The 22259-nt window shown below is 42.9% G+C and overlaps 1 protein-coding gene and 1 non-coding gene across 2 annotated transcripts; both read left to right on the forward strand.

Moving 5' to 3' along the window:
- The first annotated feature begins 7 nt into the window (after positions 1-7).
- Prr11 (proline rich 11) lies at positions 8-22103 on the forward strand. Its single transcript, XM_060387055.1, has 10 exons — positions 8-501; positions 5894-6026; positions 6721-6871; positions 7103-7225; positions 10106-10354; positions 11466-11564; positions 13556-13671; positions 15098-15157; positions 15243-15339; positions 18399-22103. The coding sequence occupies exons 2-10, from the start codon at positions 5899-5901 to the stop codon at positions 18465-18467; spliced, it is 1092 nt and encodes a 363-aa protein (XP_060243038.1). The 5' UTR covers positions 8-501; positions 5894-5898; the 3' UTR covers positions 18468-22103.
- On the forward strand, positions 11030-11200 carry LOC132655533 (small nucleolar RNA SNORA73 family). The gene has a single exon (XR_009593329.1). It is a non-coding gene; the product is annotated as a small nucleolar RNA SNORA73 family (small nucleolar RNA).
- Positions 22104-22259: the final 156 nt, after the last annotated feature.

Here is a 22259-nt window from a genome sequence, read left to right on the forward strand (position 1 = left end):
CGCCCATTGGCGGTTGGGTAACGCCCCTCCTTATGAAAGGCACCTTCCCGTTGGGCAGAGACACAAAACGCCGCAGGAGGATTGGCTGCCGAGTATGTGATTTTTTCCATTGGCTGCCTTCTGGTCTCTACTTTCAAGTTCATACTTGGGAAAGAGTTTGCGATTGGCGCACTCGGAAGCAGCAGCAGCCAATGACGTGAAAGCTTCCACCGCCGGCCTAAGCGACGGACACACCTTCTTTTCTCTGCGGCTTCCCCGCCCCTTCTCGCCCGCCTTCCCTTATTCATACAGGAAGCGCCTCAGTTCCGATTGGCCAGGACGGGATGAGCTCTCGGCCAATCGCAATCCAGGTTGCGCTTGGATCCCTTCAGGACAACGAGCCCTGCAGAGAGCACGTCTACGATTGGTTGCTCCTCAGCCAGGATTTAATTTTGAATTTACCTTTGCGGCGTGGAAGAGGCTCCGGCCCGAACCTCGTCTAGCCCCCAGGCTCTTACGCTAGTAAGTGCAAGGACGATTTTTTTTTCCTTCGTTACCCGGCCTTCAGTCGCTCGGACTGCGGACGGCCGGGGTGTCAGCCTGAAGGGGGTGGGCTCCTCCGCCGGACAGAGGCGGGGGATGGAGCAGCAAGGGGAAGGTCTGCGGCGGACAGGACCTCCGCGGGCAACGCTCGGGCCGCGTTTCTCTGCTGCACTCTGCAGTGTGCGTTGTAGGGCGATTGCCTTCTGCCCGGTCTTTCCCCTAACTCTTTGCTTCTCCAAGTGGGCCCAGCGACTGGCGGCGTTGGCTTGTCTGTCCGCTGGGGACCGGCGCCAGTAATCCGCCCAAACCAACTGAGTCGGGGTGTGTATTGAACGGATGCTCTCCCCCGCGATCTTCAGCGCTGACGGGTAGTCTTACAGTGTTCTTTGATGCAGTGCTTACTTCCGACGTCGATCTGATAGCCGGGCGCGGTGGTGCATGCCTGTAGTTCCCAGCTCTCGGGGAGGCAGAGGCAGAAAGCCGTGAGATCGAGGTCAGCCTGGTCTGCAGAACGAGTCCAGGACAGCCAAAAGTATACCCTTTTTGCTATATGTCTAGTAGTGTGCTGGGTGACAGGAGAAAGATACGATAAAGAGCCCCCCCCCCCCGGGGGGGTAACAATACAAAACAAAAACAACATAAAACAAAGTTAACTATGGGAAAATGACAGTAGCCTGCCACAGTATTCAAGGTGAACCAACTGAATTGGTAATGGAAATTGAATTGACCAGAGGCTATTTAGGTGGATATTAAAAAAATATGTGTGTGTGTGTTAGAACGTTGGTGATGAAATGGCAACTGTCATTTCCGCTGGGGCCACAGCTTTAGAAGTGCTCCTGGCCAAAGAACTTTTCGTGTAACTGGTGGAGTTTTAAAAGAACTGTCAGCTCATGCAAAAGACTAATTATTGTTCTGAGACAGAGGCGTGTGTAACCCAGATTGGCAAAAAATTGGGTGGAGCAATGGATGACCCTGAGCCAGAGTCATCCTTTATCCCTTATCCCCCTCTGGAGTTCTTGGGTTCCAGGCCTATGTACCAAAATGCCAATTGATGTGGTACTGCAGATTGAACTTGGGGTCTCTTGTATGTAAGGTCAGCACGCTACAAACAGTTGTCAGCCAATGTTCTTTTATTTTTCATTTTAATTTTTTTCTTTTTTTCTGTCTTTTTTTTTTTTTTTTTTTCCAAGAAAGGGTTTCTCTGTGTAGCCTTGGCTGTCCTGGACACACTCTGTAGACCAGATCCACCTGCCTCTGCCTCCCAAGTGCTGGGATTAAAGGCACATGTCACCATGCCCTTAAATCTTCATACTTGAAAATGTTTTGATCCACTCTTTAACCATAAAGATATGATTTGGTTTGAATAACTAAAAGCCCCGCTACCAAAAGATATTGTCCGTGCAATTGTGTTAGTCTTAGAGGACATTCCTTAAGTAAAAGAGAACCATTGCTGGCTAATACTGGGAAATGATAGTATCTTTTATTCCTTTAGTTGGCCTTCCTGCTCAGATAGAAGGGTATTCTGGGAAGCCCAGGGCCCATACAGCTCTGAGAGAAAGCCTCCTTAGCAGAGGTGTTGCAGCTCCCAGGGGAGGGCATTCCCAGCTGAGCAGAAAAGCTCAGGAGCCTCAGCCCCACTCCCTTCTTTGCTTCTTGCCATCTTCACTTCATTACATCTTGGCTTCTTCCAATAAGGGAGTCACACCAGGCAACAAATCGCATAAAAGAGATCTATTGGAGGGACGAATCCAGGGTTTGGAGGGACAAATCCAGGGTGGCTGCCTCTGGGCCAGCAGGGAATTGAACAAAGGGTGGGGCTCATATAGGATTTCTTTGGGGGAGAGGGGCAGATTGGTAGGATTTCAAGTCCTGAGCTTGGGGAACTCAGGGATTGATCTTGAAAACCCTTCCGAGATCAGGGATCATTGGCTTTTTTCACCCTTCTCCCTGTCTCAGCCCCATGGGTTAGCACAGGAAGAGTTTCCTGGTCACAGGCAGCTTTGGCTAAGGCACCATCGCTGGGAAGCTGCTTGGGAGGCTGGAGAGAGGGTACAGCAATAGACACATGGTATCTCAGGATGGCCACAGGATGAAGTGGAAAAGAAGATGCAGCCCACTGTGTACAGCTCCTGCAGTGGTCCCTCAGGACTGCTGGGGTAGGGGCCACTGCTTTGACAGCTCTCACAGGCTGTGCTGTGACTACACCTTCTTTATTGAGTAAAACATGCAATGTGTGGTGTTTTGTACAGCTAAGAAAATAGGAAACTAAAAGGTAGGTAGGTGAGCAGTCACACAACTGTAACCTTAGCACGTGGAAGATGGAGGCAGAAAGATCAGAAGTCATCTCGGGCTGCATCTAGTTTAAGGCCAGTCCTGATTTTGTATGCCTTCTATGCCGATAATCCTAGCATCCAGGAGGCTGAGGCAGGGGGATCTTTTGTTCCAGACCATCCTGAGCTTCATAATAAGACCCTCTCTCAAAAAAAAAAGTGGGTCCGGAGAGATGGCCTAGAGGTTAAGAGCACTGATTGCTCTTCCAGAGATCCTGAGTTCAATTCCCAGCAACTACATGGTGGCTCACAACCATCTACAGTGAGATCTGGTGCTCTCTTCTGGCATGCAGGCACAACACTATGTACATGATAAATAAATGTCTTTTTTTTAAATGTCCTCACACCAACCAATTCAAATAAAAAATATAAGTAAATAAATTATAAATAAATATTAAATTTAAAATGCATCTTATAAATTTGACTGACAGTTAATCCAATAAAATGCTTTCACTTCACTGTTATCCTTTGAGGGTTAGCCTCAAAAGACACTTTGGTACTAGGCTGCGTCACAGTTTTTATAACCTGTAGAGGGAAGTGAGGAGGTGTTCTGATAATCTGAGAGCTGAGCAAGTGTATGCAAATACCAAGTGCCAAAAGGTTACCAAGTGAACAGAAGTAAAATGAGTGTTTGTTTATCAAGCACAGGGTCCCACTGTGTAGCAACGTCTGGCTTGGAAGGAGCAATTAGACCAGCCTGGCCTTGAACTACCAGAGATAACCTGCCTCTGCTTCCCAAGCTGTACACAACCACCTAGGTCTTTAAGTGTGTCACTCTAAGTTTGAATCCCTGGCCCGAGGTAGACCATTTTCATCTCTGCTGCTTGAGTAACATCTTTGTTCCTCCAGTATCAACAGCTAAAACCAGAAAAGCCCTTTAGGAGCTTCAGACCAAACTAACCCAGACTTTTTACTTTCTCAGAAAAGGATATATATTAAAATATAAACATACCAATTAATATCTTAAGTGCTTCAAAATAACTGTCTTAAAACAAGTCTTTGACGTTGGGTGGATGTATACAGCCTGTGTAAGTTACTACTGCCCCATAGTCTCCCAAAGTCATGGTCTCTGAGGTCTTACAGGTCTTCATTTTTATGCTTTATTATATAACGTTAGGAAGATCTCTAATCTAACCCTCAGCTTAATTTTGTATAAAACTGGGACTAAAATCTTCCTTGTCGGGGATAAAACATTTGAGGAAATTGAAGATTAACAGAGGAAAACTAGAATGTACCTGCTGTTGTTGAATATTTATTAATTCTAGAGGGCTTTTCTATGACCCAGTTAGTTCCCCAATAATTGAGACAGAGACCTGCTGATATTTTTTAATACAGCCTTTAGGCACAATAATTGGGCAGGTATGAGTTAAGCCTATTTTCTAAGCTAGTCTGATTACCTCCCAGCTGCACTCCCCAAGTTACTTGCCAATATGTCGTCCTATATGGGCTGGATCTGCTCCATCAGGCGACATTCTTTCTCTCCATGTTCTTCTTCTTTCTCCTCTCATCTCCCCAGGCCTCATGGTCCCTACCTGAAACCATCAAGCCCAGGAACTGAAGCTCCACCTACTTCTCTTCTGCCCAGTTACAGGCTGTCCAGTGTTTTTTATTAACCAATCAGAGATGTTTGGGAAACAAAGTTTACACAGCAAAGATCAGTGCTTCTGAGAAAGCACTCCTCTGGACTACAACTAGGTCTTGGGGCTCAGAATTTAGCATTTGTATACATAGCACCAGACCAACCCCCACCACCCCACACTTAAGGGGGCATTTAATAAATGATCCCTCCCACTATGACATCTGCCTATCATAGTAGATTCCCATTATATGTTGCTGAATCTCAAACCTATCTTTTTATATCAATCCATTACTGTTATTTTCTGTTCAGTACTGTGGTCAATTGGGAAAGTGTTTTCCTCACATGCAGGAAGCCTGAGAGTGGCTCTCCAGTTGGATCCCCAGCCCTGCATAAACCCAATGTGATATTGCCAGCCTTTAGCACCAGCAATCAAGGAAGAGGCAGGAGTCTCTCTTAGCTGTATAGGGAGTCCGAAGGCCAGCCTGGGATGCATAGGATCTTGTCTTTAAAAGGGAGGGGGGACTAGCTCAGTAACAGAGCTCTTGCCTAGACAAGTACAAAGCCCTAGGTTTGGTCTCCAGCTGAGAAAGAGGATATTGCAGAGAATAAAGAGGATTTCATTTGACTTCATGAATGAAAACAACAAAAGCAAAGTGAGAAACTAGTGTAAAACCAAAGGAAAAAGGTCTCCAGGGACATTTTAAATCTGAGTTTACCTTTTCTTCCATTTGAAGTGACCTAGGGTTCTGGTTTTTGGTTTGGGTTGTTTTTCAGTAGACAGGGTCTCATGTACCCAGGTTGGCCTTGAACTCATTAGGTAACTGAGGCTATCCTTGAATCCTTTTCTACTTGCTTCCACCTTCCAAATGTTAAGTGCAGCTATGTACACTGTACCCAGATTTTTGGATGTTTTGGAGACAGGATCACTTATATATGTATCTTAAGATGTTCTCCAATCCGCAGTGGTCTTTCAGCCTCAAAACACAACCCCCAATGCCGAGTTTGCAGGTACCTACTACCATGCCCACAGATACAATTTATTTCTTGACCAAGGTTGGAGTAGAAGGAAAACAAAACAAAACCTTGAAATAAACTTGCAATAACCAAGATGGTGTATTCAGAGATATATGAAGTTTCCATATCATAAGTCATTGAACTGTACACTGAAGGTTTATACATTTTCTGTATGTATACATTATTTTTTAATAAAACATGCGTTTCAGGTGCTGGAGAAAGAACTCTGCAGATGAGAATACTAGCTGTTCTAGAGGACTTGAGTTCAATTCCCAGCACTCACGCGCAGGTCACAACTATCTGTAACTCCAGTTTCAGAGGATATGATGCCTTCTTCTGGCCAACTCAGGCACTAGGCATGCAAATGGTGCAAAGACAGACACAAGTACAGGCAGAACACCCATATACATAAAATAAACATTCTTTAACTTCAAATTTTTCTTTACAGAAATCATGCCCCAGTTCAAACAGCGAAGAAGAAAGCTAAGAGCCAAAGCCAAGCGATTATTTAAGAAGAAAGAAGCCTCTCAATTCCAGACTAAGCTATTGAAACCTCCCCCTCCACCACCCACGCCAGAAAGGTATACAGTATAATGGAGAAGACAGAAAATACTAGATCTCATCTGTATAGAGATACCAGTTCAGCCAATGATCACATAGATCGTGCAGTCAAATTTGAATTTCATCCCCCAAATAAATCATTTTTATTTTAAGTATGTCCCGTGTAAAGTTTGAAATTTGCTTATGCTAAAATTGTTGTTGGGCATCATAGTTCATGTTTCCTGTCACCCCACTGCTCAGTCAGTCAGTCAGACCCAGTCCTGAGTCACACTGTGAACCGGCTGTTTGTGATAGGTATAGCTCACTGCTAGAATGTATGCTCAGCATACAAAAATAATTAATTTAATTTAAAATAAATAGAACATCGAATTACTTATTGGAGGCTGTTCTCTGACTTGGGTTGGGTTTTGGAGGGGGAAGGGGAAATGTTTTGGGTTTTTTTGAGAGAGTCTCACTATATAGCCTTGGTTGTTCTACGACTCACAGAGTTCCACCCGGCTTTATAAGTATGACTTGAGAGCAGGGATGGCCTTTCCTTCTTTTTTGAGGCAGAGTCTTATGATATTGTTCTGACTGGCCTGGAATTCACTATGTTGAACAAGCTTGCCTTGAACCTGTGTCCATCCTCCTGTCTCAGCTTTCCAAGTGTATGCCACCAGGCCCAGCCAAGACCTATGGATTTTTATTTGTTTTGTTTGATGTCTCTTCCCACAGAGTGGTTACTTCTTCAGCAGATATACTCCAAAGCAGAAGCTGGCTAAGACCTTCTTGGAACTTCAAATTTCCCAACATCAAAGATGCAATCAGCCTTTGGACAAATAGAGCATGGTACATATACAGTTTCTGCCAGAGCTGCATAGCCCAGGTATAGAGTTCATGAACCTGTTCTCAGCAATATAGTTTCTGTTTTTCGTTGTGCCATGCTTAGTCTTTGTATTCCTTTGCGGTTCCTAGGCTTGACACACTCCTGAGGCCAAGCCTGGATAAGATTAATCTGTGAGATTACACCTGTCTTTGCATATGTAAGACATGTGTGACATCACTTTCTTTATCATACTGCTCATTAGACTCAGGCTTGTTTCTTTGTGAATTTCAGAGTTTTGAAGCATTAAAAGATGCCATCTTCCCATCCCGCGTCTACCACAGAGAACTTCACAGTCTAAAACAACAATGTTGTGTTTTGAAAAGTGAATTATGCAAGCTCCAAGAAACACTGAAGGTCGGTTTTGCCAAACCAACAAATCCAGAGGTTTTATCTGAAAATACCATTACAATAGGACAATATTCTGGCTATGAATTCCATCATTACCTCGAATGTCAGGCAAAAAGAGTTCCTTTTGCAAAGGAGGAAGGCAAAACTACAATGGGGTGCACTGAAGAGCTGGCTGCCCAGTTAAGAGAGTGCATTGCTCTTGCAGAGGATCAGGCTTAGTTCCCAGCACCTACAATGGGAGTCTTACAACTGCCTGTAACTCCAGCTTCAAGGGATCCAACCCCGCTAGCCTCCACAGGCATCTGCACTCAGGTGTGCACATACAAACATCTGCATAATTAAAATTCAAAACTATTTTTTCACACGTACATTGGGAACAATTGATGGTCTAGGCCACACAAACAAAATAGAAGTATAAAAGGAATTTCAATGGACAACGGTGAATTTAATCAGATTGGCAAAACAAAAACCTAAAAGGTTTAGAAAAATAAATGTGTCCTTACATTTTTGAGAAGAATATAAACTAATAAAACCTTTACAAGCCATGGTGGGAGGCAATGGCCATCAAAATTTTCAGATGGGCTCGGGGGAATGGAGAGATGGCTCTGTGGTTAAGAGCACCTGCTGCCCTTGGGGAGGACCCAGGTTTAGTTCACAGCACTCACACTGGGTGGCTCATTACTGCCTGTAACTCTAATTCTGGGGACTCTGACATTCTCTGCTGAGTTCTGCAGGCATCTACACCCACACGGTGCACAGACAGACAGGCAGGGATACATGCACAATATAAAATGAACACATCTTTAACACGTTTGTTTGTTTGTTCGTTCGTTGGTTTTTAGCAGAGGGTAGCCAGGGACGTGCTCAGTGGGTAGAGCGCTCATTAGTGTGCAGGAGGCCCTCATACCACGCAAGCAGCCATGTGGCATGCGCCCATCATCTCAGCATTTAGGGGGTAAAGGCCATCCTCAGCAACACAGGAAGTCTGAGGCCAGCCTGGGACACAGGACACCCTGTCTCAAGAAGCTTATTTTTAGCTAGGGATGTAATTTAATGGTAAAGTGTTTGTCTGCTGTGTGGGCTCCAAGTTCAATCCCTAGTATGAGGGAAGGGAGAGTTTGCAAATAATAAGTACTAAAGGGGGATGAGTGTGCAAATACATTTGTGAGCCTGGGGGTGCAGCTCACTGGTAGTCAGTTTGCCTAGCACGCACAGCATCGTGTGTTCAATCCCCAGCCTGGCAAAAAGCGACAAAAGAATCAGGGGATACTAAGACTCCCTTGCGCCCAGCGTCAGCACTTTTCATCAGGTGTGGTAATGCGTGGTGATGCATGAGGAGTGCCCTGCCTGGTCTACAAAGTGAACTAGAGAATGAGGCTGTCTCAAAAATGCAAACAAAAGGAACACGCCATTAAGTAAATACAGGACTATAGAAAGACATGGTGTTAGGATTCTGCAGGATGCTTCATGTAGAGTTAAAAACACATAATGTGATATTTTTTCACTTGGGCATAATGATATGCGACTATAATACCATCTAGTAGGGAAACTGAAGCAAGAGGACCCTGACACTTGGAGTTCAAGGCTGGGCTGGCTAATTAGCAAGATCCTCATCTCAAAATAGCTAATCAGCTAACTAAATACTTAAGTCAATGGAAGTATCTTTATGAGATATACATATATAAAAATGATGCTTCTCGTTATATGTAGGAATATACGTACAAATTATAACACACATATATACATACTTATCTTTCTCTACATGCACATCCTTGAGTGGAGCTTTGGTCCATTAGTACAGCAGTGTACTAAAATGCACAAGGCCCTGGGTGTGACTGTCACAACTGGAAACAAAAACTACCAAAGACAAAGCCTAGGTGTGGTTGGGGTGAGTAGATGGCCAGAAGAGAGTGTCTGGTACTGGAGTTAGGCACTTATGACCTGCCCATGTGCTGTAGGAACCAAATCCAGTTCTCTGCAAGAGCTGCAAGCTGCCGAGCCTTTTCTGTAGCCCAATGAACATTCGAATCATTGAAGTAAATTTGTTGTTATTGTTGGGAGTGGTGTGCATCCCTGTAATCCTAACACCCGGGAGGCTGAGGAAATAGTTTGCCTTTAGTTTGTGGCCAGCCTGTTGTTGTAAATTAAAAAAATGAGTGTTGGGCTATATGTTTAGTATTGGCCCTAAGATTATCACGGCAGTAATATTTAACCCACTATCACAAATAATAAGACAGAGACATTAATATTTAACCCACTATCACAAATAATAAGACAGAGACATCTGTTAGATTTTATAATTGCCTTATTTACGTCAGGCTGGGCAAGGTAAATAAGGCATCCTAGTTCAATAACCTCACCATCCATCTCCCAGCCCCCATCCAGTGCCAGCCACCTTAATTCTCCTCGTCTGATATACCTTGCATTCATAATCCCATGGTACTTGCTTGTATTCTTCATCTGGGCCTTTTCACGCCATTATTGGAGTCCTTCCTCTCAGCCCACTTGGTTTTTTTTTTCTCCACACTAATCCATCCTGGTATCCTCCATCCTCCTCTCCTCCCCTCCATCTATTCCCTATGATTCTCCTGTCCTCTCCAAGCCTGGGAACCTTAGCCACCCCTACTCCATTCTGCCCTGCGCAGGTATAGGCCATTTAATCAACCCATCAGGTACGTCTTAGGTTTACAAGCCAAGGATAGGTATAACTAGATCTTCGGGGACAGTAACACGCATCAGCTCAACCTCCAACACCAGCCTAAGCTACAGTGTAAGACCCTGTCTTAAAAAAACAAAAATAAAAAACAAAAAAAAAAATGAAGCAACCCCTCCCCACACACTGCCAAATTAATCTCTTGTTCATTCTTCAAACATGGTATTTTCCAGACCATTTCAGAAAATTCTTGTTCAAGCTGTTGTCACACGTGTTGCATGAGTGATAAACTTACAAATGTGCCTGGCTGTGCTCCAACAACACATGGAGAATCTCAAACTGCACTTCCTCCCACGCTGCCACAGCCAGCCAGTCATCCGCCTCCGCCTCCTCCTCCTCCTCCACCTCCTCCTCTTCCTCCACCACCACCACCCCTCGCCCCTTTGCTGCTCAGAAAATCTGGTCCTACTAAAGCACTTCAGGTAAGAGATAATCAATAACAATGTGTTTTAGTTAGAGTGTAATACAGGAATATATGGCCAAAGGCCTAGATACAAAAGGCTCTATTTTGTTCTGATTCTATAGCTTATTTTGTTAATTATTCTGATTTTAGTTGTAAGTTTTTGTTGGTTTTGGTTTTTTGTTTTTTTTTTTGGGGGGGGTTGTTTTTAAATATAGTCTCATGTTGCCTAAGCTCTTCTTCAACTGGTAGGCTCAAGCAATCCTTCTGCTTTAGCCTTTGAGTAGCTGGCATCACAGGTGTATGTCACCACAGTGGTGTAATTATTGGGGTTTTCTTATTGTTGTTCCTTTGTTTTGCTTTAGGTTTTTGTTGTTGGCAGTTTTTGTTTAGTTATTCTCTGAGACAGGATCTTGATAGGTAGCCCAGACTGTCCTAGAACTCTGAATGTAGCACAAATTAGCCTATAAAACTTGTCTTTTGCTTCAGCTTTTGAAGAGCTTGGATTGTAGTCTACCATATATACATACATATATACATACATTTATATACGAGCCTGAAGTTTCATGGTTCAGCTACATTTAGACAGCCAGAACTACATAGTAATACCCTATTTAAAAAACGATGGTTAGGGAAAAGCAAAAATAAAAATAAATAAGTGATAACAATAGCAAGTTACTTTTCAACTCACTTGGTTCCAATGTGGATACCCTGGTGTAGGGGAGTCTAGGGCCCTACCCCATGCTAAACAGTCCCTTTCCAAAATGTTGAGGAAGAAGCTGGGCTTCAAGTCTGTGCCTGCATAGTCCTGTGACTTCTCAGAGTCCTGTGGACGATGCCTGAGGACACAAACCATGAGGAAACAAAAGAATTAAAAGAAAAAAAGAAAGAAAGAAAAAGTAAACTTGGATTTGGATTTCGCTAGATATCCTGATCCCAATTAGTTAGTTAGTTAGTTAGTTAGTTAGTTAGTTAGTTAGTTAGTTTTTTTCTAGACAGGGATTCTCTGTGTAGCCCTGGCTGTCCTGGACTTGTTTTGTAGATCAGGCTGGCCTCAAACTCACACCGATCTGCCCACTGGGATTATAGGCTCTGATCCCAATTTTAATTCTAACCTCTTCATGTTTTTGAAGGTTGAACCGTTAAAGAAAGATGGACCAATGCATATAACAGTTAAAGATCTACTTACTGTAAAATTAAAAAAGACACAGAGTATTGAAGAACGGAAGAAGGTAAGATGTCGATAAGCACGAATGGCTTTCTTTTGGGAGTCAGGTGTGTGTGTGTGTGTGTGTGTGTGTGTGTGTGTGTGTGTGTAGGCCAGAGGTGTTTTTTTTGTTTTTTAATGTTTTTAATTTACCTTCATTTTATCTGCATTGGTATTTTGCCAGCATGTCTATGTGAGACATCAGATCTTGCAGTTACAGAGATATACTTCCAGGCTGACAGATCTTGAAGTTATAGTTGCGAGTTTCTTGGAGTTACAGGCAGTTGCGAGTTGCCATGTGGGTGCTGGGAATTGAACCTGGGTCTTTTGGAAGTGCAGTCAGTGCCCTTAACTACTGAGCCAACTTTCCAGCCCCAGGCTAGAGGTTAATTTAATTCATCTTACTTTATTACTTTCCACCTTACTTTTATTTATTTTTTTTTATTTACTTACTTATTTATCTTTTTTTACTTTGAGACAGTCTCTCTATGTAGCCCTGGCTATCCTGGAACTTATTCTGTAGACTAGGCTGGCCTTGAACTTACAGAAATCCGACTGCTTCTGCTACTCTGGTGCTGCAATTAATGGTTGAGTGTCAGCATGCCTGGCACCTACCAGACCTTTTTTTTTTTTTTTTTTTTCTTTCTCTTTTTTTCTGAGACAAAGTTTCTCTGCATAACAAGCCCTGGCTGTCCTGGACTCACTTTGTAGACCAAGCTGGCCTCAATCTTTCAGAGATCCACCTGCCTCTGCTTCTGGAGTGCTGGGATTCAGGGCATGGGCATCCTATCTGACTTTTTGTGGTGGTGTCTCACTGAGCCTGAAACTCCCTGGTTCAGCTACACAAGCCGAGCTGCAAGCCCGAGGGCTCCTCCTAACTCTACCTCCCCAGGGCTAGGCCTGCAGATGTACATCCAGCTCTTTACACAGAATCTGAGCTCAAGGTCTCATCCTTCAATTGTAAACACTGTACCAGCTAAACTATCTCCCAAGCTCCCAAGTGTGTTTTTCTGAAGTAAGATCTTGCTTCTTAACCGAGGCCAGCTTCAAATCCTTAAATATACCATACCTAAACCTCGCAAGTGTTAGAGAAACAGAATGTCCATGCCTGGCATCTTCCTTTTTTAACCTGGTTGCTCCTTTGTGGGAAATACGGTAAACCTTATTATAGATGTCCTCATTCTGTGGGGGCTGGGTATACAGTTGAATGACAGAGCATTTGCCTAATATGCATGAGGCCCTGGGTTCAGTCTTAAATACTAAAACAAAAACAAGAACAAACAAGCTGAGGAGATGGCTCGGTTGGTGCAGTGCTTGCCACAAAAGCATGAGGCCCTGCGTTACAAGCCCTGACCCTCATGCTTCTAACACCGAAGAGGTGGGGACAGTCAGATCCCCAAAGCTTTGGGTTCAGCGAAAGACCCTGTCTTGATATGACAGTGAATGATAATGAACATGCCTGACATTGACCCCAGCCTCCACGCACACATTTGCACACACATACACAAAAAAGAACATGTACACACATGTATCATATCCAACCATACACATCTCACATTTATGATGGACACAATGGCGTGTACAAATGATCCTAGCATTTGGGAGGTGGTGGCAGAGAATCAGGCTTTCAGAGTCACCCTTCAGTACACTGCGAGTCAAAAAGCCAGCCTGGGCTACATGAGACGTTCTGTAGATAACAGCATACTAGATAGGTGTGGTGCCTCCCGCCTGTTGTCTTAGCACCTAGTCCGAGGCAGGAGGGTTGCTTTGAAGTTGAGGCCACATCACTGTAAGCTTCATGCCAGTCTGGCCTAACTCACAGAATCCTACCTAGTAAAATCTGGGAGATTTGGGGAAGTGTGAGGAGGAGCCTTTGAGCCTTTGAACCTTTGAAATAAAAACTGAGTTGAGTCATGGAACATTTAAACTCTGGCAGTCAAATATTTGCTGTTTTGGTGTGTGTACATTAGAATGGTATTTTAATATGCGCCTTTGATGTCTCATTTTGTGATAAAGATTGTGCCGTCACCACCTGAGGAACGGACACCACTAGTTACTATCTCTGACCTGCAGCGCGTTACCCTGAAGCCTAACTGCAAGGTGTCAGCAACACGAGTTAAGAATGTCTTAATGTAAGGAATTGTACATTGTTACACTCTACTACTACCCAAAATGCTGGGGAGGGGGGATTGCTTTTTTAAAAAAATTAAATATGATTTATTATTGTATGTGTATGCTAGGGGTAGGGGGCCTTGTATACATATCAGCGCCTTGTATGGAGGTGAGAAGACAAAGTTGTGGACTTGGCTCTCTCCTTTCATGCTTACATGCATTCTGAGGGATCATACGCTGGCTGTCAGGCTTACCCTGCAAGGCGACTTTATCCACTAAAACATCTCACCTTTTGGCCCATTTCCGACTTTTTGTTTTGTGCTGTTGTTTGTTTGTCTTGAGATAGGGTTTCACTATGTGGCTCTCGCTGTCCAGGAACTCGATATGTTAAGCAGGCTGGCCTCGAACTCACAGAACTGTACCTGCCTCTGCTGTGCTTTGACAGAAGCACTACTACACCCAGCTACATTTTTGACTTTTAAAATTACGTATGCTCACTATAGAAAAATTGAAGCTTACGACAAAAATCAAAGAGAAAAACAAAACTCACAGATCTGTGTGATTCATTTAACTCCCAACTTCTCAACAGCTCCCGATGACTTTGGAGGAGACAGGTATCGGATGATTTTGTGGTTGTTTTTGTTATTTGGTTTTTCTTCTTGTCTTTCAATTTTTCTGAGCATACACTTCTTTATTGCCAACCCAAGAAGTTGTCTAATCCAAGACATACCAGTGATTTAATAACGAATTGGGGCAAAATGAAATATTAACAAAGATTTTTTTTTTTTTTTTTTTTAAGCCAGGTGTGATGGTGCATGACTATTATCTCAACACTTGGGCAGTGGAGACAGGACGATCAGGAGTTCAAAATCATCATCAGCTACAATAGTGGGGTCAGGGCCAGCCTGAGCTAGAGGACACCCTGTTTACTGTTTAAACAGACAAACCAACAGTTTTCAAACTTCCTGTTTCAGGGCTGGTGAGATGGTGTGGCAGATAAAAGCGTATGCTGCCATCAGTCCCCGAGACCCATGTAGTACACGGAAAGAACCAAATCTAAAAGTCATTTTCTCGCCTCCACATGGAAACTGTGTAGGCATAAATGTACACACACATTTTTTTGTTTTAAATTTAATTCCCTTCTCTCCGATTCCTGACTGTGGGTACAGTTTAACCAGATCCCTTATGCTGTGTACCTGCTGCCATTCCTTTCCTGCATGACAGGCTGCATGTGTTTCTTTTCTTTTTTTTTTTTTTTAGATAGGGTCTTACTACATAGCCCTGACTGATCTGGAACTCACTTGGTAGACCAGGCTGGCCTTGAACTCACAGAGATTCACCTGCCTCTGCCTCCCAAGTAATAGCCTTAAAGACATACACCACCATGCTCTAAATAAACTCTAACTTAAATCCAGAAAGTTTTAATTTTCATGTCTTTGTTCTCAGTACTCCTGGCAAAAGCCAAATTGATCTTCGGAAGCTGCTTCGGAGAGTGGATGTAGAAAGGTAACAGTCTCTTATCCTTACGCTTCTAAGTCAATTTGAGAAGTGGGAATAAAACACAGCTCTGATCTCATTCATGCCTCTCCAGGAGTCCAGGTGGGACACCCCTTACCAATAAAGAAAATATGGAAACGGGAACTGGACTAACTCCAGTCATGACTCGGGCCTTAAGGAGAAAGTTTCAGGTGAGTCTGTGCAGGAAAACCAAAACTCCAAACAAAGTCCTCTGGTTTGTTTCCCAGAGAAACAGTTTCTATAAGTACCGAGAGTGTAGCCTGGCAGGCATGAAAGCCTAGTCCAGTGCCAAGCACTGGAAGGAAGGAGGCAGGAAGAATAAGCTAATTTATTTAGAATCACCATCTAAAGTACTTACTTATATATTTTGAAATGCAGTCTATGTCACCCCCAGGCTGACCTCAAGTGCATCATCTTCCTGACTCAGATTTGAGGATAATTGTCATGTCCCACCACCTAAAATAGCTCTCCTAGTAACAATAACAATTAATAATAATAGTGGCTAGAGAGGTAGCTCAGTGGTTAAGAGTGTGCACTGCCCCTACAGAAGACGTGAGTTGGATTCCCAGCACCTACATCAGGCAGCTCCCAGTTGATTGTGACTCTGGCTCCTGGATGATATGATTGTTCTGGCCTCATCAGTGCATATTCACACAGAATCATGCATAGATAAATAATTTAGAAATTAAAAATAGCTGGCTGGTGGTGTATACCTTTAAGCACAGCACTTGGGAGGCAGAGGCAGGCAGGTCTCTGAGTTCAAGGCCAGCCTGATCTATAGACTGAGTTCCAGGACAGTTAGGACTACACAGAAAAACCCTGTCTTGAAAAAAAAAATTTTAACTAATAATAATAAACCAAGCCAGGCAAAACACACCTATCATCCTAGCACTTGGGAAGTAGAGGCAGAAGATCACCAGTTCGAGGCCAATGTGGGATATATAGGGAGTCTCTGATTTCAGCTATGAGCTTCAAAATACTGCAAAGGCAAGCAAACAAGTCAACAAACAAATCAAAGAATGATAATTTTTCATTCTGTATGCTTTGTAAAATGCCTCATTTGGTATTATAAAACTCTATGAAGAAAACAAAAATATCGTAATATACAAATAGGATTATCATTTCCTCTTTGCTAATGAATGTTTGATGGTTTAACTTCCTTTGAACACTGTTGTTCCTTTTTCCCATGGGGCACCACAGAGTCCTGAGATAAAGGGAAGAGGCCTCACAGAGGCCTCAGCTACTTCCTTTTTTAGCTCTAGGACCCTTGCTACCCATACCCCACCCATAGCTAGTACAGTGTACTGGGAACCATGGAAACGGGCACCAATATGATAATAATAATAACCCCACATGTTGTGTAACAGGACAAAACATGAAATTTTGCCATATGTTGTGTTACCAAAAGTCACTTCATAGGAAGCTATGTAGTAAATACTGTCAAAGAGGCCACATGGTGACACAAGCCCCCATACTCAGTACTCAGGGAGGCAGAGGCAGGTAGAGCCCCGAGTTCTAGGTCAGCATGGTCTACAGAGTGAGTTCCAGGACAGCCAGGGATACACAGAGAAACCTGTCTCATGAAAAAAAAAAAAAAAAAAATTAAAATGAGCCAGATATGGTGGCACATGCCTTTAATCCCAGCACTCAGGAGGCAGAGACAGGCAGATCTCTGTGAGTTTGAGGCCAGCCTGGTCTACAGAGTGAGTTCAGGACAGCCAGGGCTATTACACAGAGAAACCCTGTCTGTAAAACAGGATTGTTAAAGAATGACTTTTCCTGCTCAGCCCTTACACTTCCATTAACTGTCAAACAAGCCTACCTAAAGCCACCCAGCCACAGGTGACAGTAATTACCACAGAGCACTTAATTAAAGTATCAATTCATATATATATATATATTTACACATACATAGATATTATATAAGTGCACTTTTTCCCTAACCACCCCTCCTCCAAGAATCTCAAGTAGCCATGTACTGGAGGCTGTCCTACAATGAATTAATGAATTGATTTTTCTTGTAATTTTGTCCTTTTGTTTTGTTTTGTTTTGTTTCACTAGAGTTCATTTTTATTTTCTTATTTTCTTTCTTCTTCTTTTTCTTTTAAGACACAGTCTTACCTTGTAATTCTGGCTGACCTGGAACTTGCTACCTAGACCAGGCTGGCCTTAAACTCCTGACTGGGGTTAAAGGCATGGGCTACCACCCCAGCTGGAATTCAGATTTCTCACCTGATCATTCCTTTGGGAAATAGGATGTCCACAGCTACTCCAGCTGTTTCATCATGTTGTTCCTGCTCTTTTAGTACTTTACCTTTGGCTGGTTGGCTGGTTTGGGTTTTGAGACAGTGAGAGGACCAGGCCTGACCACCCTCACCCCCAAAGTCCCAGGAACTAGGCCATAGGTCACCAATTCCAGGAACAAGACCATAAAATTCCCTACCCAAGGAACAGCCTAGAAGTAACCACAAGAATGGGAAGGTATCTTATCTCAGGGTGGGGTATCTGTGCTGGGCAGCCCACCAACTTTGTAGTAGAATATTTCATGGCATAGAAAATACCTAATACTCCTGAGATCTATAGATAGCTCACTCAGTGTTAGTTATGGTAGTTAGCCAATCACTTTGTAACAAGCTTTCCCTTGCTGAATGTCACCCAGTCATGTAACTGCTAAGCTAGAAATTCCCAGTCCTTGCTTAAACTGCAATAAAAATCCTGCCATGTAGCTGCTTGGGGCTCTCCTCTCTGATTCACTGTGTTGGTGATGGTGGAGAGACCGAGCTTAAGCCCTAATAAAGCTCTTGGCTCTTGTATACATGATCTGGCTCTTGGTGGTCTTTGGGGACCCTAAGATCTGGGCATAACATTAGAATCTCATCATGTAGCCCAGGCTGGCCTCCAACTTCTAGCAGTCCAGCTTCAGACTGTCAAGTGTTGGGATTTCCAACATGAGCCACCATTTCATGCTGTCTTCCAGTCTTAATGTATGGCTTTTATCCACATGGTGAACAATTGCAATGCATCCTATAGACTTATAGTCACATCTCAGGTAAAAGGAGAAAAAGATGGGAGTCTTGTTAGCTTCTGTTTGTATCAGGAAAACTGGCAAATCAGCTAGGAATGCAATGCTGCTATACAAAAAGCAGCATGGCTTTATTAATAAGGAAGAGGACCTGTGCTGGTCACAGGAGCATCATTCCTGGTATAACTGTGACTTTCTTTTTTATAGCTGGCTCACCCTCAAAGCCCTACTCAGTCTCTGCCACTTTCCACAAGCAGCTTTGATGAACAGAACTGAGGCCAGCTCTGCCTGACTCCATAGAGTGATCCATACAAGACAGATCAACCCTCCAAATCTTAAATGTACTAAAATATGTATGTGCGTATGTATGTATGTATGTATGTAATTCTACTTGAAGAATCAGAGTGAGTATGTATGGAGCCTATACATACTGTGGCGTAAAGCAAGCAGTTAGGTATTTTCTGTTGTTCATGATGGTAAGGGAACCAGAAGGGAAAATGCAATCTGCAAAGTAATGTTTATTCTGGAATTACCCAAATTTGGGTTAGAGAGGCTGTTCAAATTTCATTCCGCTGGGGCTGACACAGTAGAGGCCCTTGCCACCCAGCCTAATGATTCAAGTTCAATGCCCCGGACCCAAATGGAGGGAAGAAAGAACTATGATATATGCCCCTTCAACAGGTAAAATTAATAAATATGTTAGCAAATACTAACGGTATATCTAGTTTATTATATAAATGTAGTTATGACATTAAGAAAATTGTCTGGGTACTGGAAAGATGGCTTAGCAGTTAAGAACACTCACTGCTTTTACAGAGGATCCAAGTCAGTTCCCAGCACCCATATCAAGTAACTCACAGCTGCCTGCAGCTCCAGGTCCAGAGATTTCATTGCTCTCTTCTGGCTTACGTAGGCACCTGCACTTACATGTTCACAGACACATAACTAAAAACATAACTAAAATAAAGAATATGGCCTGGTTTCTGTTCATCACAGGCTAGTTTATTCATTGCTACAACCTTTCTCTGTAAAATAGGACCCTCTAGTTGGGCATGGTGATAGATGCATTCAATCCCAGCACTTAGAAAGCAGAAGCCCACAGATCTCTGGGAGTTTGAGGCCAGTCTGGTCTACATAGAGAATTCCAGACCAGCCAGAACTACACAGTGAGATCCTGTCTCAAAATAAATAACAAAACATTTAGAGGGGGGAAAACCCTCATTGTGATCTGAAAAATCTGCAAGTGCCCCTTGTTTGCTTGAAACAGAATCTTACATTATAGTCCAGGCTAGCCTGGAGCTCCTGGCAATCCTCTGCCCTCACCTCCCAATGCTGGGACTGCAGATGTGTGCCACCACATCTGGCTAGAGTGTGTCATTTTAGCAACTTCGGTAGGTGGTTTTATCTGGCTCACTCCTCTTTCTTTTTCTTCTTTCTCCTTCTCCATCTCTTCTTTCTTTTTTCCTCCTCTTTCTTCTACTTCTTTCTCATCCTCCTTTTCCTCCTCCTTTATCTCTTCCTTCTTCATTCCTCCTCCTTTCTCTGCCTCCTCTTCCTCCTCCTCCCCTGATCCTCCACCTCTTCCTTCTTTCCTCCTTCTTCTCCTTCCTTCTCCTTCTCCTCCTTCTATTCCTTGTTCTGGCTAAACCTAGGGCCTCACACATGCTAAGTACCTGTACCCTGAGCTATACCTTCAGCCTTCATTCCTTACTTTTTTAATCTGCTATCTATTTTCCTGCAGTCAAATACATTTTTCCTGATTTCAGCATAAACCCTCTATTTTCCAAAATGCCATGGTGGTCCTATCTTGAAGCCTGCTTCCTGGTCCTTACCAGCCTGTGTATTTACCAGTAGTAGTGATGTGTCTCTCACTGAACTTCATTCATACTTGCTAGTCTAGAGCTGTCAGACTTAGCAAATAAGAATCTATATTAAGGGCTGGAGAAATGACTCAGTGGATAAGAGCACTGTTTGCTCCTCCAGAGGTCCTGAATTCAGTTCCCAGCAACCACATGGTGGCTCACAACCATCTATACTGAAATCTGATGCCCTCTTTAGATGGAACACTCTTATATAAAAATAAATAAATTAAAGAAAAAGAATATATATTAAATATAATTTAATTATATAAAAATATAAAAATAAATTTTAATTTCCGATAAACCACAAATAAGCTTTAAGTATAAGTTTTCCCTACTAAACAACAAATATTTGAGTGTTAGAGATAGAACTCAAGGCCACATATGTGCTAAGCTAGAAGAAATAACTTCTTAATATTGAATGAGGTGTATTTAAGCCTTGCAGGGAGTTCAGTAATATAGTGCTTGTCTAGAATGTTCATGGCCCTGGGTTCAATCTGCACTATTAACTCTCTCTCTCTCTCTCTCTCTCTCTCTCTCTGATTAATCTCAATGGTCTACTTCATATTCTCAACACTCACCTGAGAGACTGGCTTTCTCAGGGATGCTCTTGCCTGGGTTAATTGAGATGGGATGACCTGCCCTCAGTGAGTAGCACTCTCCCCTAAGCTGTAGACGCAATGTGTTTAGCTGCCTCAAGCTCCTGCTCTCTTGATCCCCTCCTCTGCCACAGTGGAGTGTATGGTAGAACTATAAGTCTGAATGAACCCTTCCTTCCTTTCCTAAATGCTTTTCTCGGGCATTTCATCACAGCAATGAGGAAAGTAGCTTAGGCAATCATATATATGTATATATGTCTCACTACTCATCTGGAATTCACATACAGCTTAGAACCTTATATTTTACTTAGCTACCTTGTGTGTACATCCCTGAAAACTTGCAATTTATTTCTAGGATCCCACAGTTTCCTACCCATGTCTTCTTGGCAATTGAACACTTATATAGCTTCAGCCAGGATCCCCTCACATAAGTTCTAATAAGAATAGACAGGTAATTCTCACTAAAGTGAGTGTGACTCAGGTGTAAAAGTAGCTACCTTTTCTTATGGTGCAGAGGGGTCTCGGGGCTCTGGGCATGCTAGATGAGTGCTTCTGCCCACTGACCCACAGCTGCGCTGCAGGATCACCTCAGAGACTGTTATTGCACGTGGTAGGTAAGGAAGCCTACCACTGAGTTATTTCCAGGTCACAGCCCTGTGTTTTCATTGTACAGTACTGCTTTGAGATGTCAAATCATGGCGTTGGAAACTAAACAGACTGGAAAGGAGTCCTGAGGACAGTGTTTAGCACCTGTCCTGTTTCTGAGGTCCACACGTATGTTTATAATACAGAAGAGATACATCTAGAATTAGCTAGAAGATTCTTCGTCTGTGGTTTGTCAAGAGAGACTTTCATGTAGTCCATTCTGTCCCGGAACTATTTAGCCCCAAATGACCTTGAACTCCTGAACTTTGTTCTACTTATTGCGCGCTAGGATTAAGGCATGCACCACCAAATCCAGCAGAACTTTTTTGATATTATGTAAAAAGGGAAATGATCACTGAAAATAAAGTAAGGATTCGTAATAGAGTAGTATTTTGTGGGGCACTTATAAATAAACCATTATGTACTGTATACTATATACTGATATGAACATGATCATTCTTATGGCATAAGAAGTTCATTAAAAAAACAAAAAAACTAGGCTGGGCATAGCAACTTCTGCCAAGTTGACCCAGCTATTTGGAAAACTAAGGTGTAGGGAATGTAAATCCATGGCCAGCAGCTAGCCTGGGCAACTTGGTGTGAACCTGCTTCAAAAAAAAAAAAAAAAAAAAAAGAAATTTTACAGGTAAAACATTTACAAAGCTGCTATTGTTGTTGTATCAGTATTAAAATGTACCCTACTTTTAATTGTTTACTGATTTTTACTATAGAATTTATATGCTTTTTTATTCTAACCATTTGAGTACTCTGAACAGTGTATGATTTTATTAAACCACTGCTTTTTATATGCTTCCAGTGCTGTTTTGTTTGTTTTGAAACAGGGCCTCACTGTGTCCCCTTGCTGGTTTGGAACTCCTTATTTACAGAGATCCACCTGCTTCTACCTCTGGAGTGCTGGGATTAAATATTTGTACCACTACACCACATTTTGAGCTAAAACTTAC

The sequence above is a fragment of the Meriones unguiculatus genome, chromosome 7, assembly GCF_030254825.1.
Source record: "Meriones unguiculatus strain TT.TT164.6M chromosome 7, Bangor_MerUng_6.1, whole genome shotgun sequence".
NCBI lineage: Eukaryota > Metazoa > Chordata > Mammalia > Rodentia > Muridae > Meriones > Meriones unguiculatus.